Raw genomic sequence first — 27019 nt, forward strand, 5'->3', positions numbered from 1 at the left:
AGCAGGGTGCAGCCTGAGCTGTCCGTGTTGTCAGACTGATAGCAGATGTAGTTGAAGTGGGCCAAGCGTTGGGTTCTGCATTTTAGTTGCAACAACCCCAGGCAGCCCTACAGGCTTAGGGAGGAGCGGCTGGAAAGCTGCCTGAGGGAAATGGACCTTGGTGTACTTGATGGCTGAATATAAGCCAGCAGTGTGCCCAGGTGGCCAAGAAGGCCAACGGCATCCTGGTTGGTATCAGGAATGGTGTGTTGAGCAGGACTGGGGAAGTCATCCTGCCCCTGTACTCAGCACTGGTGAGGCCTCACCTCGAGTACTGTGTTCAGTTTTGGGTGCCTCAGTACAGAAAGGGCACTGAGGTGCTGGAGCAGGTCCAAAAAACAGCAACAAGGTGGTGAAGGGCTTGGAGAATGTGGCCTATGGGGAGAGACTGAAGGAACTGAGGCTGTTGAGTCTGGGCAAAAGGAGGCTGAGGGGAGACCTTACTGCTCTCTTCCAGTATCTGAAAGGTGCTTACAGTGAGAGTGGGGTTGGTTTCTTCTTACCAGTGACATGTGACAGGATGATGGGAAATGGCCTCGAGTCACACCCGAGTCGAGGGGAGGTTTAGGTTGGGTATCCGGAAACACTTATTTACAGAAAGGGTGGCTAAGCACTGGAATAGGCTTCCCAGTTGAGTCACCATCCCTGGATGTGTTTAAAAACCATTTGGATGTGGTGCTCAGGGACGTGATTTAGCGCGTTGTTAGGGTAGTACGGTTAGGTTGCGGCTGTACTTGACGATTTTTAAGGTCTTTTCCAACCTGAGCGATTCAAAACAAAAGCTCTCAGTACATTACTACTGCTGAGCGCTGAGCGCTGCAGCCAAACGCCCCGGCGTCCCGCCCAGCGGCGCCACACGGTTGGTCCCGGCGCGGCCGTCCCAGCAGTCCCCGCAGCGCGATGGCGGCAGGGCGGGACAGGGCTGTGCGCCTCCTGCGGCAGCTGCAGCGGGCGGCGTGAGTGCGGCCGGGCCGGGGGCCGAGGGGACGGGCGGGGAGCAGCAGGGGGCGGCATGCACCGTGCGTTCGGACGGGGTGGCCGAATACCTGCAAGAGGCTCTGAGGAATTTGCGGGTTTTCTGCTTTAGTTATACCTTTTAAATGTCACTTTTGTTTTTGCGTTTTTTGTTTGTTTGTTGTTGTTGTTTTTTCTTTCCTGCTATCTAGATGTCGGTGCCCGACTCACAGCCACACTTATTCCCAAGGTATGGTTTAAATTGTGTTTCTGAAATAATTCTGCATGAGACCGTGGCCATTAGTTACACATACTGCCTGGGTAGAGGGTGCATGTAACAGGTAGAAAAGAGAGCAGTGAAAGCATAAGGTGAGCAGTCTCTTATTTTGCAGCTGTACAATAAAAAAGATTTTTGTTGGAGAGATCCCGTGTCTCCATGTAAGCTGCAGCCAGGGTCTCCTGTCCTCTTTCCCCCTGCTAAAAGGCTGCACAGAAGCTGGCTGCTGCTGGGCATAGAGTCATACAGTCACAGCGTGTCCTGAGTTGGAGAGGACCTACACAGATCACTGAGTCCAACTCCTGACTACACAGAACCACATAAAAATCAAGCCCTCAGTCTGAGAGTGCTGTCCAAATGCTCTTTGAACTCTGGCAGCTTGGGGCCATGCCCAGTGCCCTGGGCAGCTCATTCCATGCCCACCACCCTGTGGCGCAGACCCTTTCCTTAACAGCAGCTGCCCCTCCCCTCACACAGCTCCATGCCGTTCCCTCGAGCCCTGTCGCTGTCACACAGCAGAACTCAGCGCTGCCCTCTGCTCCCTGAGGAGCTGCAGCTGCCATCAGGCCTCCCCTCAGCTCCTCTGCTCTGCGCTGGGCAAACCAAGGCACTTCAGGTGATCCTCGTATATCTCGCCTTCCAGATGCTTCCACATCTTTGTAGCTCTCCTGTGGACTCTCTCTAATAGTTGTCTGCCATGTGTACTAGACTCACAACAGTTTATTACATTTTTGTTTATTACTTCTTTTCCATTTGTCATGGCATAAGTTGGGCTTTCCATTCCCAACCCTCCCTTCTCTTGCCTGAACAACTGCATATCTTCTTTGATCACACAACATGCTGTTTGGAGCTCTTCTCTCCCTTACTGCATTTCTCTGAAGCTTCTCATGCTGGACCACCTCCTTTGGCAAGTACAGTATCTACAGCTGGACAGTAGTTCTGCTGTCACCTGAGCCATCTCATCTTCACAACTGCATCTGAGCGGGAAAATGTGTATCTGTTATGCTTTAAAAAGAATCAAATGAAGTGAGTAAAAAGGAGCTATTCACAAAAGTGTGCTTTAATGTGGGGATTGCCATCTCAGGCTTTTTATGCAGTCGGTCCAGAGGAGGTGAGTCACTTAGATGAGGCTTAAGGAACATGAGCAGGAGAAGCCACACTGGTGATGGAAGTGCCTTTGCAGGAGCTTCTGTTCTGGGAGTCCAGGTTAATAACTATGTGCTGTTTAATTTCCATATGTTCTCATTCCCCACGTTTCACTCTTAATACTCTAAGGGTACAATACAAGATACAATAGATATAATTTTTGTAAGAATTGATATTTGGGGCTGTAATTTCAGTAATGAGTGGTTCTGAGTGGCTTTGTTTCTTGTGCTTTATTGAAGACACTTTTTAAAGAATTATCATTGCCATTTTACATGTGGAAAAGCTAATATACGTTCAAGTAGTTATTTTGCCCAAGCAAGCAAGACAAAAGCACAGCTGAGAAATACAATCTCATTTTTTTCTGCTTGATTACTTCCTCAGTCAGTTCAAGCTAAACCTTTGTAACTAGAAATCTTAATTAAGAATGCTCTCCAAGTTTTAGGCAGAAATTGATTGTTTAAAGTAGCAATAGGATATCAGTTCCATATGTTTGTAAGTAACAGGAATTGGCTTAACAGTGACTAGCAAATATATATATATATATTGTTCGTTATGATTGTTGGCAGTGTTGAGGGAAATGCTGCAGTTTTTGAACTCACCAAAATTCTTCCTGTAAGTTAGGTTTTGCACAAGAGAATAACAGCAGGTCACCTATTATAACATCAGGAAGCAAGTGAGTAAATCTCTTGGACAAGTTAAGTTAATGACTGGGAGTGCAGCACATCCATGCTTCAGGAGAGGTCAAACATGTACAACCTGGCAAGAGATGGCAATGAAAGAGCGGACAGCAGCTGGCCTGGGCTTGAATAGAATGCACATAAAGGACTTTAATACATCTATCTGTTACTGTTGTGGGTCAGTGCTTCAGAGCACCCTGGAGTGTCTGTAAGACTCATTATGGCTTCACTCATTGGATCTGAATCCAAATCACATTTTTTTCAATTAATTAAGGCATGACTTCAGCTGGAAGAGTAGAATGCCTCATCTGATCCTTTCTTGAAGAAGAATGGACTGTTTCAGTTGATGTGGTTTGTTTCACTTCGTGACAGCGTCAGGATATGCAAAAGAGAATTTTGTGAAAATTCATGTGGGAATGATACAGCAAAGAGAAGATGTTATTGAAGTACTGTCCTTACAAATACATTTTTTGTACTAAATGATGTTGATAGTAACATCAATTCATATAAAAGCTCTATCTACTATTAGCTATGCATGCAGTTTCTTAATTTTCAAGCGAGCAGTTAAGTGTCACCTATAAGTTCAGAACCAGTTGGAAGTAAAAAGAAGTATAAACACCTATCATAACAGTTTCCACACGTGCAAAAGGCACTTTCAATTCAGGGGTGTATGGAGGATGTCTCTTGTTTTTGTCATGCAAGTTGTTTTGAAAGTTAGCACATAGGCCCTGCACATTTGTAACAACTCTGAAACAGTATGGAGCATTCTGTATGCCCTGCAGATACTCAGCTGCTTGTATTTATCAAATATGCATAAATATTCATATATATTACAAGTTCTTGTGCAAATTTCCTGCTAACTTACTCAAGTTGTATAGGAAAGAAATCTTAAGGAATGAAAAACTATTTTGAATCGTATGAATCAAAAGAACTCAAATGATTCTATGATTCTAAGTACTAAGATCATTTAACCACTCCAACAGCTGAGCACAAAATGGGTGCTACCCAGAGAAGCAAAGATGACCTGTGCCAATGTTTTGGTGATTTTAAAATGAAAGAAATCTGTCTTTTTAGTATTGCTGTAGAGACTGAGGCCACTATCTGTTCCTTAATTTTAATGTTTAATTTTCATTTCAGTTCCTGAACGGGCTACCCTGAGAAATACAGACTATGCATTTGAGGTAGATTTAATAATAAAGTAAATTTGATTTTAAAATAGTATGCTTTTTACTATCAAATATGGCATTTAACAAGTGCTTACATTAGTAAATATTCAAATTTCATTTTGATTGCTTGGGGCTTGATGGCATATCTTCACTTTTTCTCAGAAAAATGATGTTCTTTATTTCGCAGATGGCCATTTCAAACATCCGATATGGAGAAGGAGTCACTAAAGAGATTGGCATGGTAAGCATTGTTAATGCAAATCCATCACTGGGGAAGAGTTATTTTCCGAAAGGCTGCTGGTGCTGACAGTCCATTTAATATGTGAAAGCTCATATATTGTGTATCTGAACCTCCACTGTATGCCCATATATGTAAGTATCTGCAACTCCTCTTTTCTTTAGCTATTGTTGTTTCAAAAGTCTTACAAGAAGCAACTGCTTCTCAAGGTTTCAATGAATGATTCAGCCGTTTCGGTGTAGAATTTAAATAGGTCAGTGTGTGATTCCACACCAACTGTTTGTTTTAATTTCATTGTTATTGTAGGACCTGCAGAATCTGGGGGCTAAAAGAGTTTGTTTGATGACAGATAGAAACCTCTCCCAACTCCCTCCTGTAGATGCAGTGTTGAATTCCTTGACAACATCTGGTATAAACTTTCAGATGTATGATAACGTCCGGGTGGAGCCAACAGACCAGAGGTATTGCTTCTGACAGCATGTTTTTTAAAGGGGTGCTGAGGCTTTTCAGCATGCCTTGCAGCTATTTCAACACCTCTTTGTGACCTGTAAACCACCCTTAATTGCTTCCCCTGTGCTGTTATTCCCATGACTAATTGGAAAGCTTTCCTTGTTTCCCAAGTTTCCTGGATGCCATCGAATTTGCTAAAAAGGGGGAATTTGATGCCTATGTTGCTGTTGGAGGTGGGTCTGTGATAGATACCTGTAAGGCTGCCAACCTGTATGCCTCCAGCCCTACGTCAGACTTCTTGGATTATGTCAACGCTCCTATAGGGAAGGGAAAGGCTGTCACTGTGCCCCTTAAGCCACTCGTTGCAGGTAAAGCAGTGGAGGCGCGTGTGGGGGGTGAGGGAGAAGAGAAAAGGATCAGTTCTGTGGTCTGCACATATTTCTACTGAAATCAGTTTGCTGTGACCTTTTCCCCTCCCTTTGGGCTTACTTTTCCTTTAGCTGTATTCAGCAGTAAATCTGTTTGCTTCACAGATTTTGTCATTAATTGGTCTTGCTGAGCTGAGTGTGACAACCCTTTACCAAGAAAAGCAATCAAAGAGGCTATTTTTTGACCCATTGGCTTCCAATCAAGAATACTTCCAGGATTTCCTGGATCTTGCACTTGTGGTGGCACTATTATTGTATTTTTATTTACTTGTTGTGAATATTTGTTATCTATTAATTATTTGTTTTTATTTATTGGTTGTGAATGCCCCCTCCCTGGAAGCATTCAAGGCCAGGCTGGATGGGGCTTTGAGCAACCTTGTCTAGAGGGAGGTGTCCCTGCCTAAAACGGGGGTTGGAACTACATGATCTTAAAGGTCCCTTCCAACCCAAACCGTTCTATGATTGCATGATTTATTTTGTATTTTGTGTTAATGAGTATTATTTATTACATGTTACTGTCCTTGTTCTTTTTGTGAAGTGCCGACAACAGCTGGAACTGGAAGTGAAACCACTGGTGTTGCCATTTTTGACTTCAAAGAGCTTAAAGTAAAAACTGGTGAGACTTTTTGTTTGCTATTCAAAACAATTTTTGTGTCCCAATGTCTTCATCATTTCCTCGTCTTGAACAAGAGGGATACTGCCTGTCATTTCAGATGTCATTTCATTTGATTCAACTGCCACAGACAAATTTGAAGCTTAAAGGTTTCCTCCTCAAATTAAATTTATGGCATATTAACATAATGAAATGCCTGTGCAATACAGTGGATTATAATTTGAAGGCAAACCAGGATACTAAAATCCTTCAAGTCTTTAAGTGGCAGAAAATGTTAATAGCAAAGGAAATTTATACTTACATTCAAGGTCAACCAACTGTTCCTTATTTCCTCTGTATTTTTCTGTCTGTTTTTAAGACTTATGCTTCTTTGTTTTGTAATTGCAACCAAATGTTCCCTTTCCTGACTTCTGAAACCTTGGGCCTGAGATGCTGTGCAAATAAAGGGCACTGTCTTCCTTTGACCTTTTCATCCCTGGAAAACAAGAATTACAACTAAAATGTCATCTTAAGCTTCACAGCTATTTTGAGGTTTTATTTCAAAACATGTGGATTTTATATGCTATGTCTGCAGTGGCTGGGACCCAAACGTGTGTGCTAAGAAGTTGTGACTGTAGCTCAGAGTTTTATAATCTATATGTAGTCAGTCAGTCTGTCTGTCTGCATGGCTCTCTCTCTCTCTCAAAGCTACATCTGTGTCACCTTAACCATGGTATAAAGGCAGAGATTACAGATCTGAGATATGATAAATATCAATTTATGATGGAAACAAACCAGTGCTCCTCTGATTCCTAGAGCTGTTCACAAGAGATACAAATTTAAGAGTGACGTTGCAGATGTCATTCAGCACAGATGTTTTAAAAGTACAGTCTGCTCAAGGAGAGTGACAGAGAGCACTGGCGTAATTTACTTCAGGCAACAGTCTCTTATGGGGACTTCAGTAAGATTTAGATTCATAGATCTTGCTCTCACTTCTCTCCCTTTGCTTTTCTCTGTGTATTTTCAAATCATTTCCCTTCTTTATGTATTGAACATTAAACCTGTGTGGTCCTGTTTTGTTGTAAAAACTCATTTGCCTCAAATATATTGCAGGTATTGCTTCAAGAGCCATCAAGCCAACACTGGGCATCATTGATCCTTTGCACACACTGTCTATGCCTGAGCGAATAGTGGCCAACAGTGGCTTTGATGTGCTTTGGTGAGTTTTCTGTGTAGGCTACTGCTTGATTTTATTGCAATTTTCCATTTTTGCTACAATGGTTGTAGAAGAAGTGTACTTGAGGAGTAGAAAATGATCTTTTTTTCTTCCTCTCTTATTAAGGTGATCTCTGTTACACTTTTCTCTTCATGTGCTTTTTACTTGTTGGAAAACTAACCTCAGCTTTAACCTACAGCTTCTAACTGCTCAAAGTACACAGAAGTTTATATTCTGGGAGTCAGAACTTGCCTTGCTTCTGGGTGCTGCGTGCATTAGAGTAATAGATGCATAAGGAAACTGTGTGACCTCTCAAGCTTGGTGAGTTGTTCTGAGCTACAATGACCAATGGCATTTCTTTGTAAATAAAGATGTGCTGTCTGTAGTTGGTACCTCTAAGTGTAGCAATGTAGGCAATACACTTCATGTAACCAGATTTATGAGTATCTGGGAAACAAGACCTTTGGCAGTGGGCTCTCCCCCTTAAATAATTCATGGTTTGATCTTTCTTTTAGCCATGCTCTTGAATCATACACCGCTCTTCCGTACAAGATGCGCAGTCCCTGCCCTTCAAATCCAATCAACAGACCAGCTTACCAAGGCAGCAACCCCATCAGTGATGTCTGGGCTCTTCATGCTCTACGCATTGTAGCTAAATATTTGAAAAGGTAATACCTTTAGCAGCCATCCCTCCTTACAGAATATTTAGTCTTCAGTGCTCAAAAAGAAGAATTTGAGTTTGAAGTAATGTATTAAACCTACATTTTCTACATTTAATTCCTCCTGAATTAGGATTACTCCTGTAGAGTTAGCTTTTTAATGCTTCTCTGGATCTATTTTAGAAGTCCCCAATAAAAAGTATTCATGGTCACTCAGTTACCATGAGAGAAAAAATCATGTTGTTTTGAAGAGACATTGTAAGAGGAATATGTAACAAACTGAGTAAGACATAATGCTGGTGTAATTTTCATGGCTTTCAGTGTAAATTAGTATACACATGCATCCATTGAGAAGATAACCATGTAGAAGATAATTCACATAAATATGTGCAAAGTTATGTTTTTACTGGAAATAGTTAGTGCCTTCAGTTTAAATGAAGTTTTGACTTTACTGGGAGTTGGATTTGATCCTTACCAATGAAGTTTTGGTCTGTATAAAATTTTTATATACAATGTAAGTTTATGTTAAAGATCACTATGTTACTTTGTTAAAGACTTTTTACAATACCTGGCCATTCTAAATGTTTCCTGTTGTTCTATGGAATCTATTCCTGAGACTTTTTATCCATGTTGTTCACCACTACAAGCAGCCTGATGTGAGGGAAGGCAGGAAGTTTGACGGATGGTAGGATTCAGAGCAGTACTTACTGAGATAGTCCTGGATCTGCACATGGGGTTGTCTAAATTCTTTGACAGAATTGTTGAAACCACCACTAAATTGGATACAGCTAATTTCACTCTATTTACTCAGTTTTAGCAAAGTGAAAGGAAATGGCCTTCACTGAAGCAGTTTGATCTTCTGATCAGGATTGCTCTTTGCCTGAAGTGACAAACTGATCCCATTTCCAGCATTTTTCTCTCAGCTTATCTGGAAGATTTTTTCTAAATCTGTAAAGAAACTGTTTTTTCCCTTCTCTGTCCTGATTTTCCACCATTTCCATATGGGAATTCACTGGTACCATTGTCTCCATGTTGTGCAGAGCCATCAGAAACCCTGAAGATCGTGAAGCAAGAGCCAACATGCACCTTGCAAGTGCTTTTGCTGGTATTGGCTTTGGCAACGCTGGTGTTCATCTCTGGTAAGTACAGGAAATGTTAATCCCTTCACAGACATTGCTGCCCTTTTTTCCAGGGTATATGATAAGACACTGTTGCATATTGCTGCTTATCTCAGGGAGAGCCATATGTTGTGAGACGTTGATAGTTCTTAGCTTGTACATGTATGAAGGTTGTGTATTCTGGCTTGTGATACTCCAGTCCAGTCTTGTGAGATTTCCAAAACGTGGCCTTCTTTACCTTTCCTGAGTAAAGAGCATAGAATACTCTTGATTGGAGAAAAAGAATCGAGGACAGCTAAAATGTTGAATTCTTTATCAGCTGCTCTGCACTCAGGCAGCACTGGGTAGCCTTGTGCCATTCCTCAACTGCTGCAATTGGCAGAATTTGCCCATGGGGCAGGTTCAGCAGGTTGAAAGGAGCTGTAGTAACATTGTAATGTAAACGAGTTTCCCGTGGATGAAAATCTCAGACAAGCAAAGTTGAAGCCTGAATTATTATTATCCTTAATTTCTTTTGGTTGAGCAAGTCCACTCTTTAGTTATATTTTAACAAGATAGTTTATTTTTCTTACGGAGGGTGATCAGGTGGGGGTGTGAAACTTGTTATTTTTGGCATGTTTGCATTACTTTAATATCTGAGCATCTTTTCATCGAGTCAGTGGAGTGATACAAGAACTTCACACTCACAGAACAAGGAGCTGCTGCTCTTGCTGTGTTCACAGCTGGGTTGTTAGGGTGCAGAAAGTGAGGGTTATCTGTAGCCAACATCCATACTGTATCTGTGCCTAACATCCTTTGTGTGTCTGTGCCTAAGAGACTTGCATACAGAAGGCTGACTGCACAAGGGGCTGAACATACATTTTCCAAATACCAGGCAAGTTGCCCTAATTTCTTTCTCTCTATTCTCTGTTCCAGCCATGGAATGTCTTACCCTATTTCTGGTTTGGTGAAAACTTATAAACCAAAGGATTATAATGTGGATCACTCTTTAGTGGTAAAACTTGATTCATTTTTGCATTCTTATCATACATTTCAATTCCTCATCATCTCACATTAATGAGTGCCAGAGCACATTGAAAATGCAAATAGATGTGCTACTGATGTATTTATATATACATATATATACATATATTTTTTATTTTTATTTTTTCCAGCCACATGGCCTTTCTGTGGTGCTGACATCCCCAGCAGTGTTTGCTTTCACAGCACAGGTAAATCCTGAGCGGCACTTGGAAGCTGCAGAGATATTAGGTAAGGATCTCTATCAATTCAACTTGCTCATATTTACAAAAATTGTTCCAAAATGTCTTTTGGGGCGGGAAAATAAAAGAGTGTGGAAGCAATTGTAGTGGCTGTTGTGGAGTTTTTCTGTTTAAAAAACAAATGTTGGTTTCTGGAGTCTCATTTTTTTTTGTATTGAATAACATAATTGGAGAAGAAAACTGGAGAACTCTGCTTCTTGGCTAGAAAACTGGAAAGCTGACATGAACTATAGATAATTGTGTAAATCAGCAGAGCGTAACTGTGATTGTGCTTTATGGAGAGAAGTTACTGTAGTGTTGATGCCATAAAACAAACTGGTACTCAGGTGCATCTGTTACCTAAAAGAAAGTATTTTGCCTAACAAATTCCCTCCTGTTGCAATGAATTAGGACAGTGATGTTCTGGATCACTCCCGTTCTTTCTGAGATCAAACTGTAACTGTGGCTGTCAGTCCTTCTAACGTAGGCCTAAGCTTATTTGTAGGTGATAGAATTTCTGAGTGGACAACTTCAAGGGAAAGCACTGTGTAGCTGTTCTGCTGTCACATCTGTGGTGGCTCAGAAGAGGGCTTTTCTGCTTCTTACTGTAATAAAAGTAAATGCTGCAAGCTGACAGCACATGTAAAAATTACATTTTCACACAGCTCTTTGTCAATGTGTGCAACCCATTGCTCGAAGGTGTCCTGGAGATAAGATACTCTTCATTGCACCCTCAGTGTTACTGTGTATAATAAACCAGCCTTCAGCTGTGTATTCCTGGAGCTGTTACCAGTCTAGCTGTGGCAGCATGGCTTTCCCGAGGGCTGTTTTATTTGTATCTGAGGTCGGCTTTTCTGCCTGTGCTACATTCTGTATTGTAGATGAACTGCTGCTAATACCCGTGCTTGCTATCTTAAGCAGTGAGCAATCACAGTCACATGCACAGCAGTGTAGACAGCAGAGAGAAAGTGGGTAGGGCAACTCTCCTGGTATCTGGAAAATTTGTATTCAATCCCTTGTATGGTCAGCCTTCTGCATGCAAGCCACAGCAATCCAGTCACGTGTACAACTTCCCTGTACAAGTAATATGAAGGCATTGTGGGTTTCATCACAGAGTGGGACTTCTGTATAGAGAATGAAAATATCACTGTCACATTAAAGAGGACATGAGATGTGAAAGATGGTCAGAAAAAATAGATTGGTGGGGAGGGATTAATTCAGATTTTTTTTTAATTGTGCATTATTAAGTTTGTTCAGCCTTCCTCTGCAGTACACAGTCCTGTCTGTGGTCAGAAACAGAATGCAGACGTAGTTGGAATCATATGCAAAGCTACAAAATGCCTGTGCTCCTATAGCAATGACATTCAGCTCACATAAAGCAGACTAAGAAAATGTTGTTGGAAAACTGGTCTGCACAGTGCACATCAGAGGATTTGATCTCTGCCTCACTGATTTTAAAAGTAGGAGTGAAAAAGCAGTTCCTTTAGGTTTTGTGGTATAAACGGCTGCCAGAAATTCTGCCTCTAAAAGCTCCATTAATTTCCTCAATAGAAATTTGAACTATGTTAGTGCCTGCCGTGCTATAAAGTGACTGACTTTGCTGAGATGACACATGGAAATGAACTTGTTAATTCCCACCTGGGCTATTTACTTTTTATTCAAGTCTGGAATCCAACTGACTCCAGTAGCTAATTCAGATCTGTCACATTGCCAAATACAGTGACTAAGAAAGTATTTTATAACGTGGAGAAGATTACTAAATAGTTACGTTGTATGAATGTGCAGCTGTGAGTTTGGGTACAAACAGAGAAAGCTTAATACCCCCCTGGGAGGATTCTTAAACAGTTGAAGTAGACGTGTGTGTGGCCAGGTATTTGCAGAGTGCCATCAAAGGCTGATGGGTCCTTCAGGATGATAAAAAAGAAAGAAACAGAACTATAGCAGTGTTTTGAAACTCTCCTTCACAGTTACTTTTTGCCTCTGTTCCTTTCCCTTTTCACTTTACTATCTGAAGAATACTGGATTGCTTTTGTGTTCTAATTACTCCTCTACAGCAAAACCCAGGGTAAACTCAGGTAGCATAGCATAATTCCAGTAGCTAAGTCTTCGTACCAGACTGTGCCGTATGTTATTTATCAAGTTCTCCCAGACAGTCTATACTGCAGTACTGCCACTATTGCTACCCAAACATTTGAGCTACTCAGATGAGCTTGTTGCTGTCCTATTCCCTTAGTCACTCTTGAACTGCCTGAGTATCACAGAAAATATTTTTGCTGTAGCTATGCTGTGCTCTTACTCATTCTCTCAGTGTGGTGCTTGGACCCAGCATAGTTCTTGTGTAACATCATTGAGGTTATGCAGAGAATAAATTTGGCTCGTCTTGCTTGGGAAAGAAGACATATGGAGGAAGCTGTCTTCTATCTGGACATATAATTTTTTAATTTAATACAGTCCTGACCATTCACTGCAGAAAGGGGGGCAAGCTATTCCATAAGAAATACCAATAATCTTTCATTTTATATTGAAGCTTCCATTGCTGTTCAGCAGATGTTTTGAATATGCCAGTTCCTCCTCTTCAGTTCTGCATTGCTCTGCACATCAGCGCACATTCAAACTTTAGGATTGATCTAAGCCATTAAACACTGCCCTGCCATCTCCTGGTTTTTTTCAGCCCACACATTCTTATCCTCTCTTTGAAAGCGTAATAGAACAGAATAGGGAGTAGAAAATTGCTTGTCAGCAGTTTCCCCATCCTCTAGATGTCAGCAAACTCAAGGGCTGAAATAAAAGTAGCATTTGGCGCACTGTCCATAAAAATAAATACCACTGACGTTCCTGTGCTAGCTGCTTTCCTCCCAGCAGTTAGTCAGCCTGAAAAGTGCTTCTCCCTGTGAACACAGAGGGAGAGGAAGTTAACTTCATGTGGCAGTTACTCCTTTTGGCAGCAGTCACCTGCTTCTCCCGCTCTTGTTCTATTTTACTTTTTACTGATTATTCCAGCTTCCAAATGAAGACTGATTCGTCTTCTTACTACGTGTTACTTTTAGAGCAGCGACTGTAATGTATGGATATGTATTCAGCTGATATTATGATTAAATTAAGTCCAGAACAGGCTTCCTCCTCTCTCTCCACCCTACAGTCAAGGCATTATGTCTTATTTTAGGAGCTGACATCCGCACTGCCAGAATCAAAGATGCGGGGTTGATTTTGGCAGACACGCTCCGGAAATTCCTGTTTGATCTGAATGTTGATGATGGCTTAGCTGCAATCGGTTATTCCAAAGCAGACATCCCTGCATTAGTCAAAGGCACTCTGCCTCAGGTAAGACAGAAAGTAAAAGTTTTACTTGTCAAATAAAATAGATTTTTTTAAAAACAGGAGTGTTTCTTTCCAAGCAAATGTGATTTCTAATCCTACATGAAAACAGCTGCAGTGGAGAAAATGAGGCATAGTCTTTCCTCTACACAGTTGAAGTTTTTAATTTTTGGTGAGATGGAGTGCGTGCTGCATTCTGTTCTTTGCAGGGATTCTGTCTCAAATGGACTTGTATTTCATTTACTGTCCTCTCACTGCTCTGATTAATTGTGCTTTGTAAAACAAGATGACCTGGTAGTTTCTCAAACCTCATTTTTGGATATGGGATGTACCACAGTGCAGATGTATTTTTGTTCATTAATACCCACACAGGTAGTCCATACAGGTCAGTCTTTGATAAATTTTCCTTTCATCTTGCAGTAGGCTTTCTTCAGAAGCAGCACCCACCCTTTCACATTGACCAGGCAGCACGTTGCAACTGATGCTGCTAGTAAATCTGCAGGATCCATTCCATGCTGTGAATTGCAGGCTGCAGGCTGGGAACTGTGTTGGGACAAACATCTGTACTCCAAGTTAGAACAGAAATTTGTTTTCCTTTCTAAGTGAATTTGCTGAAACTGATCCTATTCACAACACAGTAGTGAGTCTAACTAGCAAAGCACCTCATGTCCCAGGGCGGAAAATGTGGCTGGTTCTGTGTGAGAGGGAGGTGAGGAAAGCTGAAAGCAGGACTTAGCAGCATAGCCCACCTAGCCCTACAAACCTGGCAGTGGCGGCTGAAGGGTTGCTGACCCACGGTTTGGGGCACTGTTGGCACGGAGTCGCTCATGGCTGGCACTGCACCAGACTTCCCTGAGTGAGAAGGGAGGAGCCGAGGCCTTGCTGTCCGGGCATCGGTGCATAGCAGGCTTGTGTGGAGTGATCTGTGCTGACCAGGGGTGAGGAAAGAGATATCGGCTGTATGCAAAGTTACTGTTGTAGGTAGAGGTATGTGCACAAAGCTACACTTTTCAGACATCACAGCTCTTGCTAGTCATGGTGGTTACCACCTGTACCTCAGAGGTGACTTCTTCTCCATGGTGGCCCAGCATTGCAGATAGTAACCTCACAGTGTGCTGGCTGGTCTCACCTGAGAAAAATCAGTGTGCTTGCAGGGATGGATCCACTAGGCAGATATCAAAACAGGTTGTAGCAGGAGAAACTCCTTTTTGCCAAAGTGACAGCATTCACCTAGAGACTGCTTTGCTGAGAAACAGTGCCATCCTGCTGTGTCTATGCAGGTGGCTGTAAATCTCCCCAGTGCTTCTGTAAACGTTAAATTCATTGACTATTGAAAGCATAAAGTTACTCATCATAACCATACAGCTCCCTGGTCTTTAAGACATGTTGTAATTTGAAAATATCAGTCTCTAATGATTGACCTCCTCATTCCAATCTGGCAAATGACTTTTAAAATGGACTCTATTCACAGAATACCTCCCAGCAGTGTATAGGGGCCTGTGACAGGCAAGACCCATGTTTGAAGAACTTGACTTTGCAGCTGAATTGCTTTTTAATCTTGCTTCTATGTGTTTAATTGCAAGCAATTTTTATTTAATAGATTCTTGAAAGTACGATACAATTGATGATGCTTCAACCTTAATTACTTGATTACTTACTTGCAAGATTTTGTTATTCTCTGTGAAGGACACGAGCACAAAGACACATCATTCAGCCACACACTTAGCTGCTCTTTGATTCAATTTGTTGACAACCTTCTCTAATCCCATTTTTCTTTCATCTTGCAGGAGAGAGTGACTAAACTGTCACCACGTCCCCAAACGGAAGAAGACTTATCTGCCCTCTTTGAGGCCTCCATGAAGCTTTATTAGCTTAAATACTACACTCAGATGTGTGCTCTTTTCTAACACAAAGGTAATTTCTTACAGATAGGGAGATTTAATTTTTTTTTAGAGAATGGAAGAACTTGGGTGTCTTCCACTTCTGTTCCTTTGTGCACTGTCAAAAAATCAAGGAATTCATCTTTAACTAAACCACACTTAGAAGTGAAGGCTTGGTTGTGTTTTTCCTTGCTCAGTAGGCTGTGGTATTACTTGCATAAAGGTTGAATCAGACATCTAGCTTTACTGAAAGCTTTCTTGTGCTTCAGAGGTGGTTAAAGGTGAAAATTGTTCTTAAAGGGTATTCCAAAACATTTAATAAAATACTGTTTTATTTCAATTGTCTGTAATTTTACTAGGAAGCCATGCTACTTAAGAAATAGGTGGGATCACTTTAATTAAGGAGGATCAGTTCCCTTGCAGAAAATGTCAACTTGCTGTATTCTGGACCACTTTATCATCTTTTTACCATCTTGCTTCACCAGGAAGACTTTTGAAGCGGCTACTTTGCTGTTGATAAGGAAAAACATACGTACTTATTACACATTTGGAAGAGGCTTCCAGAGATTTTGCTTTGGGTTAAAGTTTTGAAAATTATTTTCAGTTATTTGTCTTTTCTTTAAAGATGTATCTAAAGTATGCAGAGAAGGAGCAAATACAGAATAAAGCAAGGCTGCACACTCAGTGGGAACCACGTAACAGCAAGACATCATCCATCACAGTCATTTTGTCTGTGTTCCCCTTTCCTGCTGCGTTCTGTGGAAAGAAACTACCAACCGTATCTTGCTTCTGTGGGAAAGAATTGCTTCTGCTGACCTTGTGCAGATGCTGCCATTCGGAGCACAGCCACCAGCTTGAGGAAGTGGCACTGTGCTGTGGTTCACTGTTAACAAGTGGTGGTGTAGCATGTGGCTGTGAGTGCCCCGCTGGGAGTGCTGGTTAGATGTGGGAATGAGTGTGCGTGTTCAGAGCAGTTAACCAGCTGGTTGGTTGTCAACTGAGAAAGGGAAGTGGGAAAGGAAGAAACAAAACTAAAATTTTAATATTATATATATATATATATTTTTAAGTGTACATGGTTGTGTGTGCAGTTCATTTAAATCAGGTTCTGCTTTATGTTGGACCGTTTCAGCATCAGATACATGCAGTGAGCGCAGCACAAGACAAATGCAAGAACCCCATAGCTTCTGGTGTTCTCATTTCTGTCTGCTAGGAAGGGAGCAGTTCTTCAGACTGTCTGTTGAAGCTGAAGGCTCTGTACATACACCTTTTGTGCTTTTGTGTTGATCTGCTAATCTTAACACTAACCTGGGATCTGAAGACAAGTAGATCCTGGATGTTGGCATCAGGTCTGTTTCACTGTTCAGTTAAAGCAGGTGGGTGGCTGCTGATCCAAGACCACAGATATGCACAACAGTAAAAGGGATTTAGTGGGCATAGAGACTGCACTGCCAAAATGCCTCAGCCTGTTCTGGAAAGCATATGTACTTTCCATGTCCTCCTGAATCTTGTCCTCTGAAATTGTCCAGAGGAAACTATCACAAAGGCTGCCTTCATAATAAGTGGCAAGGGATTCATTTTATTGTATTCTGTAAAGCTGCTATATTTGTACTATCCTGTACTGAGAAAATCTGGTCTTTGTCTTTGAACATGTCTGTATTGTGCACATGAACATGTCATTTCTGTAGGGGTAGATGGTGAAATTGTAACTGTAAGTGCCCAGTGATGGCTGGGCATTTGTGTGACACCTGAGGGACCGATTCCACGAGGGACTTCTGTTATGTTGTCGAAGGCCTACAGGATACATCTATTTTTGCCTTGAGATGATACTGGAATGCAAGTAATGAACACTATTGTGCTTGCTATAAACATGAGATTATTTGGAAACATTTGAGAGTGAGTTTGACTCTGTCATGTTAACTTCAGTCTTACAAAGTAACAACTATGAACAAGAACCATTCAGAAAAAAATAAGCTTTAGTTAGCTTCAAGGTGCATAGGGACTCCTCCTACTGCGTTGTCTGCTTGGTGAACTCAGCAGTCCATAGCCACAGATGACTACTGAGGTGAATATTGGAGAAGTTCCAGAAATAATGGCAAGATACCCCAATCACTGCACTGTAATTTTCTGGACATTTAGGAAGCTTTCTGTACGCTCTACTCTTTGTAGTCAGTATATAGGTTCAGGAAATACTAGGATTTGGAGTATTATAACAAAATATATAGTATGTTATACCTGTTAGCAGTAGAGTATGATTGATTTCTTCCCTGTGGAATCACAGTTGTACTTTCTGACTTATATAGCTAAAAATACACGATGGGATTTGTCAGCATTTACAAGGGCTGCTCTGAAAGTAATGCCTCCTGTTTCCTTATATTGACCCATGACATCAGAGGCAGATATTGGTGGTATGGCAGCAGAGGATGAAGGTTCCCACCAATACTCCATTACATGTTGTTGTGTGAGAGATGGCAGCAGAGGGGTGGTCTGACAAAATGAAGTCTAACGTGGAAGCGCATATGAAGCAAAGGTGTGCCGTGGAATTCTTCTGTGCAGAAAAAAATGCTCCCACTGACATTAATTGACACTTGCTGAACATTTATGGAGACCAAACAGTGGATGTGAGCACAGTGAGGCGGTCGGTGGTGTATTTCAGCAGTGGTGACAGTGACAGAGGATCGCCTCCACTGGTGCAGGTTTTTACAGGTATGGCATGCAGGCACACTCGCCTCACAGAGCACTCAGAGTTTGCAGAGTTGCTGCTTGGTGTCAGTAGAAATGGGGGCAGTTGGTACAAAGTTTGTCCAGCCCCTGGTCCTTTCTCTCTTCCCATTTCAGTGCTGATTGTCCCACCAGTTAGAGCAAAACAAGAAAAAGAAAAAAACAGGTAACTAGTATGGCTCAATCTCTGAAAACAGTTTTCCTGTATGAATAAAAGTGGAAAAAACTGCAGGTAAGTCTGTGTGAATGCTCATACCTCATTGCATTGTGCTCGCTTCGAGGCAATGTGCCAAAGCTGTTATCTTCTGTCTTGTGGTTGGTTTTCCATCCCCCTGAGACCTGAAAAATGGATGAGCTAGAATGTTACTTAAAAGTCACACAGCAAAGCTATCTCTAGGCACTTTCCATAACCCACAAGTAAATCTGCTTAAGCACCACAAAGCTACAGGACGTGTGCAGTACATTTTGGCCTTTAGCATCTCCAGCCTCATAAATCTGTCACTGTGCTCAGTACATCTGTGGAGAAGAGAAAGGGCAACACGATACAATACAGCAAAAGCCTAAAAGTAGCCTAAAAGTGTAGTATGCATTTTGCCACAGACCACCACTGTGTACTTTCTAAATAAAAAGGCACTTGATTTAAATTCAGAATAGTTGTTAAAAAACACCAGTTAGTGAATAGGGAATACTGATCATTTTCTTCATCTCTCCGAGAGCTGTTGTGACAGGACAAGAAATGGTTTTAAACGAAAAGAAGGGAGATTTAGGTTAGTTGTTAGGTGGAAATTCTTTACTCCAAGGTTGTGAGGCGCTGGCACAGCTGCCCAGTGAAGCTGTGCTGCCCCATCCCTGGAGGCACTCAGGGCCAGGCTGGATGGGGCCCTGCGCACTGAGCTGGTGGGTGGCAGCCCTGCCCACGGCAGGGAGCTGGGACTGGGTGGGCTTTGAGGCCCCTTTCAACACCAAGCATTCTGTAATTAATTCTGTGACTCTATGATATGTCACAGTGATTGTGGCTATGAAGTTGTACATGAGATCAAGCAGAAGCTTACTCCTTTGCTCTGAATATCTCAGTGAAACTGACACAGAAAAAAAAAAGAAAGAAAAATAAAGACATATCACCATGAAAGCTTCAGTTCCTTTAAGTTCTCTTAAATGCAGCATTTCAGACTGCAGTTTTATATTTTGCCAATTTGGGGCTTCCATTAGGCAAAAAAAAAAAGCCATTTTCTCTTTTCACCATTGTGCTGAGATGGCTATCACAAGGGAGATAGTAGAAACATCATACAGCCAAATAATAACAGTAAGATAAAGGATTATCTTGACACAGCTCAGTGGAATGTTTATTCACGCCCTTAAGTTAACTGGTTTCTTATTAATAGCAGAGGGAAATTCTTCATGAAGAGGCACAGCCAAGTAAAAGCAGAGGAATTGTGGCATATCCTTTCAAGAGCGCTGGCCATTGACATCACATTGCAGAGCCTGGTTCTGCTATCGATGTGGGCAGCACGGGTCAACCTGTATAATCATAGATTCATTAAGGTTGGAAACAGCACTAAGATCATCTAATTACAGCCATCGACCTACCAGCACCGTGCTCACTAACCCACGTCGCTCAGTGCAACATGTACCCTTTCCTTGAACACCTTCAGGAATGGCAGGTAACTCCACCACCTCGCTGAGCAGCCTGTTCCAATGCTTCAATCCAGCAGCAACAGGAGCCATACTGTGGGCTCAGCTCCCTTACATGTTTAATTTGATCTGAGACTGCTGTATCATGAAATATATATCACAGCACAAACACGAATTTATCGGTGTGGAACAACTTCTCTGTGTTCACTGACTTGTAGTGACTTTGACCCACTTTAACAATATGCTGGAGTTTTTCATGGGGTGTGCTATCTGAGTGTTTGACCATACAGCCTTAAATTAGCAACTTGACATTGAAATGCTGATTTACACCTGCAGTCAAATGGATAGCACATGTTAAAGACCGATTGTCAGCAGCTCCAATACATTATTGCTTCATTCTGTGTCATTGTCACTTGCCTTAATGCAATTTAAGGACAGCATTGTGTGGCATTGTTGGTATCCTATGGACACAGCTGTAGGGGGCTGACACTTTCTATGGAATTTGTCATCTATCTAAAGCTGACATCACCTTCAAAAAATCCCTGTAAGCGTTGGGATGTTTAAGTGTTGCTCTGTGTTCTAAGGCCACATTGGAAATAAAGAAGAAGCTTTTCTGCAGGCATAAAAAACAGTTAACATTGAATAACTTGCCGTTCTGACCTGTTCACCCCAAGGAAGATTAATGGTCATTTAGATCAGAACTTGCCCCTGATTGCGGATCTGAGTGCTGCAGGGATTCAGACAGACAAAGAAAGCCTTTTCCCCTCTGGTCACCAGCCCAGACCTGCAGTGTGTCTCCAGTGACCATGAAGTGGCTGTTCAGCCATTTGTGTGCAGGAGTTGGTGGCTGTAATCCATTTTCCAAGAGACCGGTGGCTGTCACTGTGTGCTTATCAGAGCAGTGAGAAATGGGGATTCCCACAGGCGGCACCTGAATCACATTTCCTTCACACTACTGAAGTCTCACAGGCTGCCTAACTCGTTTCAGTGTCTCAGTCCTTCTCCACAGTCACCTTTCCAAGCAGGGAAGGGTTGAAGCAGCATCCACGCTGTGTGTGTGAGCAGCAGCACTCTTTCCCCTCCCGGAGGGCTTCAGCCTCTGCTCCCACTCCCAGAGCAGAGTGTCCTGTCAGGACACGCTCACAGCTGCGTTCCTGGCTTGTCTCTCTGCTTTTCTCTCTCCCATTTCTCTCTGTGCACTGTCCAGAGGTGTGGTTTGTGCTCCAGGCGTGAGCTGTGGAGGGAAGGCTTTGCTCTGGAGCTGCCAGGTCAGCATGCGAAGCAGCGATGACATCCTGGCAGAGCAAACAGCACATCCCTCAGCCTTCATGCAGCCATCTCCACTGTTCAGTTCCCAGCACAGTCATGCTGATGTAATTCGTAGCTGCTGTATTTGTATTTTAAATGGAAGTTCTAAAACTAGAAGTACTCCGTTATAAAAAGTGAGCACAGAGCTCAGGGACACATTTTGGTAGTACAGTAACCATTTCTGACTTCTGGTGTCAGAAGGAATAACATCGCTGACTAACGGCAGTAATGGCAGCTCAGGGAGCTGCCCAGCAGGGCTGAGCCAACTGCACCAACCGCTGCTCAGCAATGGTGTGGGGCAGCTGGTGGATGGGGAGGGCCCAGCGTGTTGTGCTTCGCTGGAGGCATCTGCATAGCAAACAAGGCACTGGTAAATTCACCTTTGTACTGACATAGGTATACGGTACAGCTGAGACATTGAGCTTAACTATAAAACTGTGGTTACCAGCCAGAGGACAAAAAGTTGAAAGAAAGGGATGAAATTGAGGAGTCTGTATCTTGCTTTTTGGTCAGAATGAGAGGATATAGAAGTGCTGGACTGCAGGGGAATGGCTAAGCTGAGCTTAAGCACTGTGCAGTTACTAAGTTTGCCATATGTAGCCTCACCTCGAGCTCTGGGTGCGGTTTGGCCACAGTATAAGGAATACATACAACTATTAGAGAGCATCCAAAAGAGAGCGACAGAGATGGTGAAGGCTGAAGAGGGCAAGGTGTGTGAGGAGCAAGTGAGGGTTTGCACAGCCCAAAGCAGAGGAGCTGAGGGGAGGCCTGATGGCAGCTGCAGCTCCTCACAGGGAGCGGAGGGCAGCACTGAGCTCTGCTCTGTGTGACAGCAACAGGGCCTGAGGGAACGGTATGGAGCTGTGTGAGGGGAGGGCAGCTGGGGGTTAGGGAAAGGGTCTGCGCCACAGGGCGGTGGGCATGGCACCAAGGTGATGGAGTTCAGTGAGCTGACAGTGCTTTCAGACACAGGGTTTGGTTTTGGGTGGTGCTGTGTGGAGCCAGAAGCTGGACTCCGTGATCCTTGTGGATCCCACTCAGGATATTCCATGATTCCATGAGAAGTCTCAATAACTCTTCCTGTTCCCATTTAGTTTTCCCTCTCCTAGGCTCACCTCTGTACCAGCATGTGCCAGGTAGTGGGCAAAGCAGCTGAATGGATTACAACCCAAACTGAATTAACTGAGTATCGAAGTGTAAAGACTAATAGGGAAGATGAAAAGGACAAATAGAGATCATCAGTTCTGTGAAAATCAGAATTCTTGGAGGCTGCACGACTTGAAAATGACTGACCTCTATGTAGCTTATGAGCTTGAAAATCCTCTCCTCTGTATTTGCAGCTTTAATTCCTCTTGTTATCTGAGGTGATCTACTTTAATCAGATTCCTAGAAACAAGTCAGGTATTAAAGCAGAAGATCTTTGACACCTATGCTGGCAGTGCCAGAAGAGAGGCCGAAGACCAAATCAGCAGGGAGAGCAGATAACCCACCTCATCCTCCCAAAAAGCCTTTTAGGACAATTGCTACTGGGGGATGTCCCCAGTTTCCCCTTCCACATTCAAAGTCGTAGGACCATTTAGTACCATTCTCACACAACAGTTTCTCTGAAGTCCCATGTTTGGAAGAGCCAACCATTCTATAATGCTCTTACCCCATTCTAAATCCTCCTCCGCCGCAGTACCATCTCCTATGTTTCCTCGCTGGCACCATAGCTTAAATCTACACAGAAGAGTGCTCCCTGTGCTCAGTCCTGCTTTCCACCCTCAGTGCAGCTCCTTGCATTCCCTATTCCTGTTTTCTAGTCTCAGAGTTCCCACAGTGATGTTCCTCATTTTAAATCGAATCTCATTTTCACACAGAACTTCTAGAGATGGGATTGCAATCCGATATCCACAAAAGACCTTCATCCCACAGAGCATGTGTGACACACAGCAGAAAAAGCCTGATGGCTCATGAGGGCACAGTAGATACAAATAAGGAGGCAGTTCATGCTGCCTCACTCTTTTGGACTTATCCATGGGGGGAATCCCAAGCAGTTTTTGCATAATTATCCAAGCAGTGTGGGATGTGAGATACTTTCTGCAGTTGTAGCAAGAGAGCTCCCACTGCTCAAATCCAGAAACTGTGTGACAAGCTTTAATTAAGGTGTGTGTTTGTCCAGATATGGCTATATTCTTATCAGGGGCCAGTAGTCAAAATAATCTTAAAATGTTTGAAAGAGAAAACATGAGAGTGAACAAGCCCCATCCAAGAATAGTGCCTTATAGTGCCTTACCAGGGAATAAAGAATGTTGATAAAATAGCTTGAAAAATCAAGGACGAATAGAAATGAAGTTCAGCATCTTAATAAACTGTTATCACAGCCTGATTTGAACATATCCCTCATTTGGTGGCATTTTTAATTCTTTCTGTGGATTATACCAGACCAGCATATGAACGCTTGTAAGCTTCCACATGTCAGCTGGGATACACAGCATTGGCCCTGGCATTAATGCTAGCTCAATGCAATCCTGCTGCTGGCACAAGCTACACAGGACTTGAACTTTGCAGGGCTGGGCATTGTGCTCCTTACAAATCATTGTATGGGCTTACTCAAGTGTGTTTTACAAGCTTAGGGCAAATTTGTGAATGTCCAATTATCTGGATGTAACTTTTTCAGGAGGCACCAAGCAGGCTGTTTTGTTGTTGTTTCCTCAGGATCCTGCAGTATCTTTCTGTAACTAGTGGGGATGCTTTCAGCCTGCTTCCAGGTCTGGTTGCTCTTTCCTTTCCTGATTACCAGAGGAGGTATTCATGCATCAGCCCTTTCAAACTGCAGACATCGGCATCTTTCCTCATCCCCTGTAGTGAGTGTAAAGCTCACAATGTTTTGTTAGCGCCCCAGTCTTCTTATTCCCATCTGGATAAAATCAGCCATTAGCAGCTGCCAGCAAAAGGAAATGTTACTTCTGAAAATTCTTCGGTTATCTGCAGACCATTCAGATGTACAGCAACACCCTGATTTGGAACTAGTTTTGCACAGTACAGTAAGATTTAGCTGAAACTGTGGGTAGCAAAGCCATCTCTCTTTTCCATTCACTCACAGGGAAATAGCAGGCTATGCATGACAAAATAACTTCACATTGTGCTCTTGCTGTTGGTTTTACTTTTCTGTCATTGTCAGTTGCGATTCTGTGGCTTTAAAATCAAACAAAGCTATTTTCTTGCCACAAGAATCTACTGTGTGCACCGCATCACGCAGAACTGTTTTAGGGTAAGCATCAGCAGCAGGCATGTGTAGTATTATCCCATCTTATTTTTGAGTGGTTAACTGTGCATACCTTTGCCTTCACAATCCTATTCCAAAAATACCTGCGGTTTATCCTTATCATATTGCCCAGCTAACGGTAAGAAATAGGCTCAAGTGGCTTCAGTACGGATTAGATTCGCCTCTTACGCAAGAGGGTCTAAGATCCAGCAGGAGCCCTGGGACCTGACCTGGGGAGAGCTCTGTCCTGCGCCAGCCAGGGAATCCCTTGGCAGTGCCGTGTATGCTGAAAATACAGGGATGCTTCCCATTGGCTCCCCTGGAAAGATACTGTATTAGAAAGGCATTCATTTGTTTTCAGAGGCCTGTGTAAGTAAGGCCTAGAGGTTTCGATACTTGTCTTAAATCACTCCAAGTTTTAATTAATTTTTTGGTGACCTTAATTAAAAATTAGTTTTGTTCTATTAGTTTGAAGTTTTCCAGCTACAGCAAACTTGGCGAACAGGAGAAGCATCTACACTTGTTTCTTCTAGATGTGCCTGAATAGATCCAGTCCTTGGGAGAAGCACCCTTCTGCTTCCCCAGCATGACATTTCAACACCTTCTGGGTCACCATGGGATTTTCTGCTTATGTTGTTATTACTAATTTTTTCTGCCTCAGCACATGGCTCTTCGACTTACCAACATCACCCTCCTTTTTGCCCACATCCCAATATCAAATGCCTTCCCTGTTTCAGGCCTGCAGATTAGGTAAGGTGGATGTTTAGGCAGATGCCATATGTCTGTTGATATGTCCTGAGGTGTCCTCCTCCTCCTCCTCTTCAGTTGTCCTCACTCACCTTTGGTCACCAGGTTCTTCCACCAGCACATGTTTTTATCATGAACTGACAACGCTGGGAGTTGAATTTGGTAAACAGAGATGTACCACAGCCCACAGTCAGGAATTTGAACCACTTGGATTCCAAATGCCAGCATGGGAGTCTTCAGTCAGAGAGACTCAAATGTGAAACTAAATTTTAGCCTAGTTTCTGGATATTTTATATAAGTCAATGAGATAAAGAAAAAGGATCTACAGAATCAGTAGGCACATGTGGTTTTCTGCTCCCACTACAGACCGAGCTCTTTCTAAGTCCACCAGCAGTTAAAGGGAGGTAGTGTGAAATTGTCTGATGTAAGTCTACATGCACTTCTTAGGTTGGACACTGGGGTCATGGGTGTCCTCTCCAAGTCTAAATTACTGCCATGCTATTCTTCAAAAGATTTTGTCTGTTGCAGCTGTATGAACCAAGATCATTTGTCCAGAATAATCCCCAAAGAGCTAGAAGAATGTCACTCAGGACGCGTTGTGGTCCTTTTCTTGATGACACATTAAGATATCCTGCAAAACCCAAGGCATTTACAGTGCTTGACTGCCTGTTGGGCAGAATGAAATGCCCAACTCCATTTCATAAATAAGGAAAATCCATTCCCAGGTGATGATCTCACGTGAAACATGCAGTATGTTGTCCCTCCTCAGTCCTGTTTTCTGTATGGAAGGGCTGTAAGCACCTTTTCTCAGCCCCTCTGTACAGATTTATTCCCAGAGCAACAGCACCCTTGCAGAGGCAGTTGTTCAAAGCTACCTATTCAAACCCTAGCCTGTAAAGCAGTGACCAGATTTTTACTCTTAAATCTCACTTCAATTTCCACATCCATGCCACCCCTCAACATAATGAAATGCTGAACATTGGTTCTAACGCTAACCCCTAGCTGAGGTTTAAAAATATCCCTAGATCATACCTACAACCAGAAAAGGAATGACCCAGATCCAGAGTACTTCTTATAAGAAGTCTGAATAGCCAAAGGTGTGATAAGGGGAGGGTTAGATGTGTTATACTTTTTTTTCTTTTTCCCTCCTACTATTCAGTGTTGCTCTTCATTATTTTTTTTATCCTTTTTAAAGCATTAAATCCTCCCTGCATAACCGCCTCTGCTCTATTCACCACTGAATGGACGGTGCGCTGATCTTTTTATTGGTGGGTAATGGATTTGGTTTGATTGCTTGACACAAGAACAATAGTGGCATAAGCAATTCCATTCAAGCCCATGAAACTCCCCATCTGTTGAGCACGTGCACGTTTGGGGAGCTGGGCAGAGACAGATGAACACGGCAGCCAAGCCTGATGTTAATGACATCAGTCATACAAGCAGAACATGTGGCACAATAAATCAAAAACTAATTGAACTTTTGCGTGATTATACTGCTGTCCCACTGCCCATTCTACGCACTGCACGGCTTCCTGGAACAATGCCCTGGCCCCGCAATAGATTTCCTGCCCTTGGACAGCAGGAGGCTGCCCTGGGATGTAACAAGTGATAGCAGCCTCTCTTCAGTCAGTTATTTCTTGAAACAGTGACGCTTTCCACAGAACCAAAAGAAAGAAAAATACTTCTAGGCTCAGCATGCGTATTTGACCAATATTTATTTTTTCAAAGAAACATGACACAAACATGTCAGTGACAGCACATGTCTGCTGGCACGGTCCATCTGGGACTTGGTGGCAGTCTTCTATGGGAGAAGACAGCGCTGGTTTTTGTGCTAATTACACACACATGCTCGTAATGATGGCTATTCATTGGGCTGATATAATTTAATATCATTGTTAGCACTTGAAAAGTGTTTCTGCTACATCTGTTGCCGAAGCCTGCAAGCCAACATGTTGGAGCTCAGATGCC

At 42.7% G+C, this 27019-nt stretch overlaps 1 protein-coding gene across 3 annotated transcripts; it reads left to right on the forward strand.

Annotated features, from left to right (window-relative positions):
- The first annotated feature begins 931 nt into the window (after nt 1–931).
- ADHFE1 (alcohol dehydrogenase iron containing 1) lies at nt 932–17285 on the forward strand. Of its 3 annotated transcripts, none has more exons than XM_042869648.1 (15): nt 932–995; nt 1206–1243; nt 4231–4274; nt 4447–4500; nt 4804–4958; nt 5119–5315; nt 5914–5991; nt 7081–7186; nt 7699–7851; nt 8883–8981; nt 9876–9954; nt 10115–10211; nt 13365–13522; nt 15304–15430; nt 16022–17285. In XM_042869648.1, the coding sequence occupies exons 1-14, from the start codon at nt 940–942 to the stop codon at nt 15385–15387; spliced, it is 1398 nt and encodes a 465-aa protein (XP_042725582.1). In that variant the 5' UTR covers nt 932–939; the 3' UTR covers nt 15388–15430; nt 16022–17285. The 3 variants fall into 3 exon arrangements, with proteins under 3 accessions (XP_042725582.1, XP_042725583.1, XP_042725581.1); XM_042869649.1 differs by lacking the exon at nt 16022–17285 and adding an exon at nt 15756–15990; XM_042869647.1 differs by lacking the exon at nt 16022–17285 and having other exon boundaries at nt 15304–15736.
- Nucleotides 17286–27019: the final 9734 nt, after the last annotated feature.

The sequence above is a fragment of the Lagopus leucura genome, unplaced genomic scaffold (assembly GCF_019238085.1).
Source record: "Lagopus leucura isolate 7727_CA_CO unplaced genomic scaffold, USGS_WTPT01 Super-Scaffold_100002, whole genome shotgun sequence".
NCBI lineage: Eukaryota > Metazoa > Chordata > Aves > Galliformes > Phasianidae > Lagopus > Lagopus leucura.

What these genes read in the sequence shown, in the direction of transcription:
- ADHFE1 (XM_042869648.1), top strand. Translation starts at nt 940, where the DNA reads ATGGCGGCAGGGCGGGACAGGGCTGTGCGCCTCCTGCGGCAGCTGCAG. An exon ending in CGGCAGCTGCAGCGGGCGGC is followed by an intron (nt 996 to 1,205) that starts GTGAGTGCGGCC and finishes CCTGCTATCTAG; the next exon opens with ATGTCGGTGCCCGACTCACA. An exon ending in TCACTAAAGAGATTGGCATG is followed by an intron (nt 4,501 to 4,803) that starts GTAAGCATTGTT and finishes TTGTTATTGTAG; the next exon opens with GACCTGCAGAATCTGGGGGC.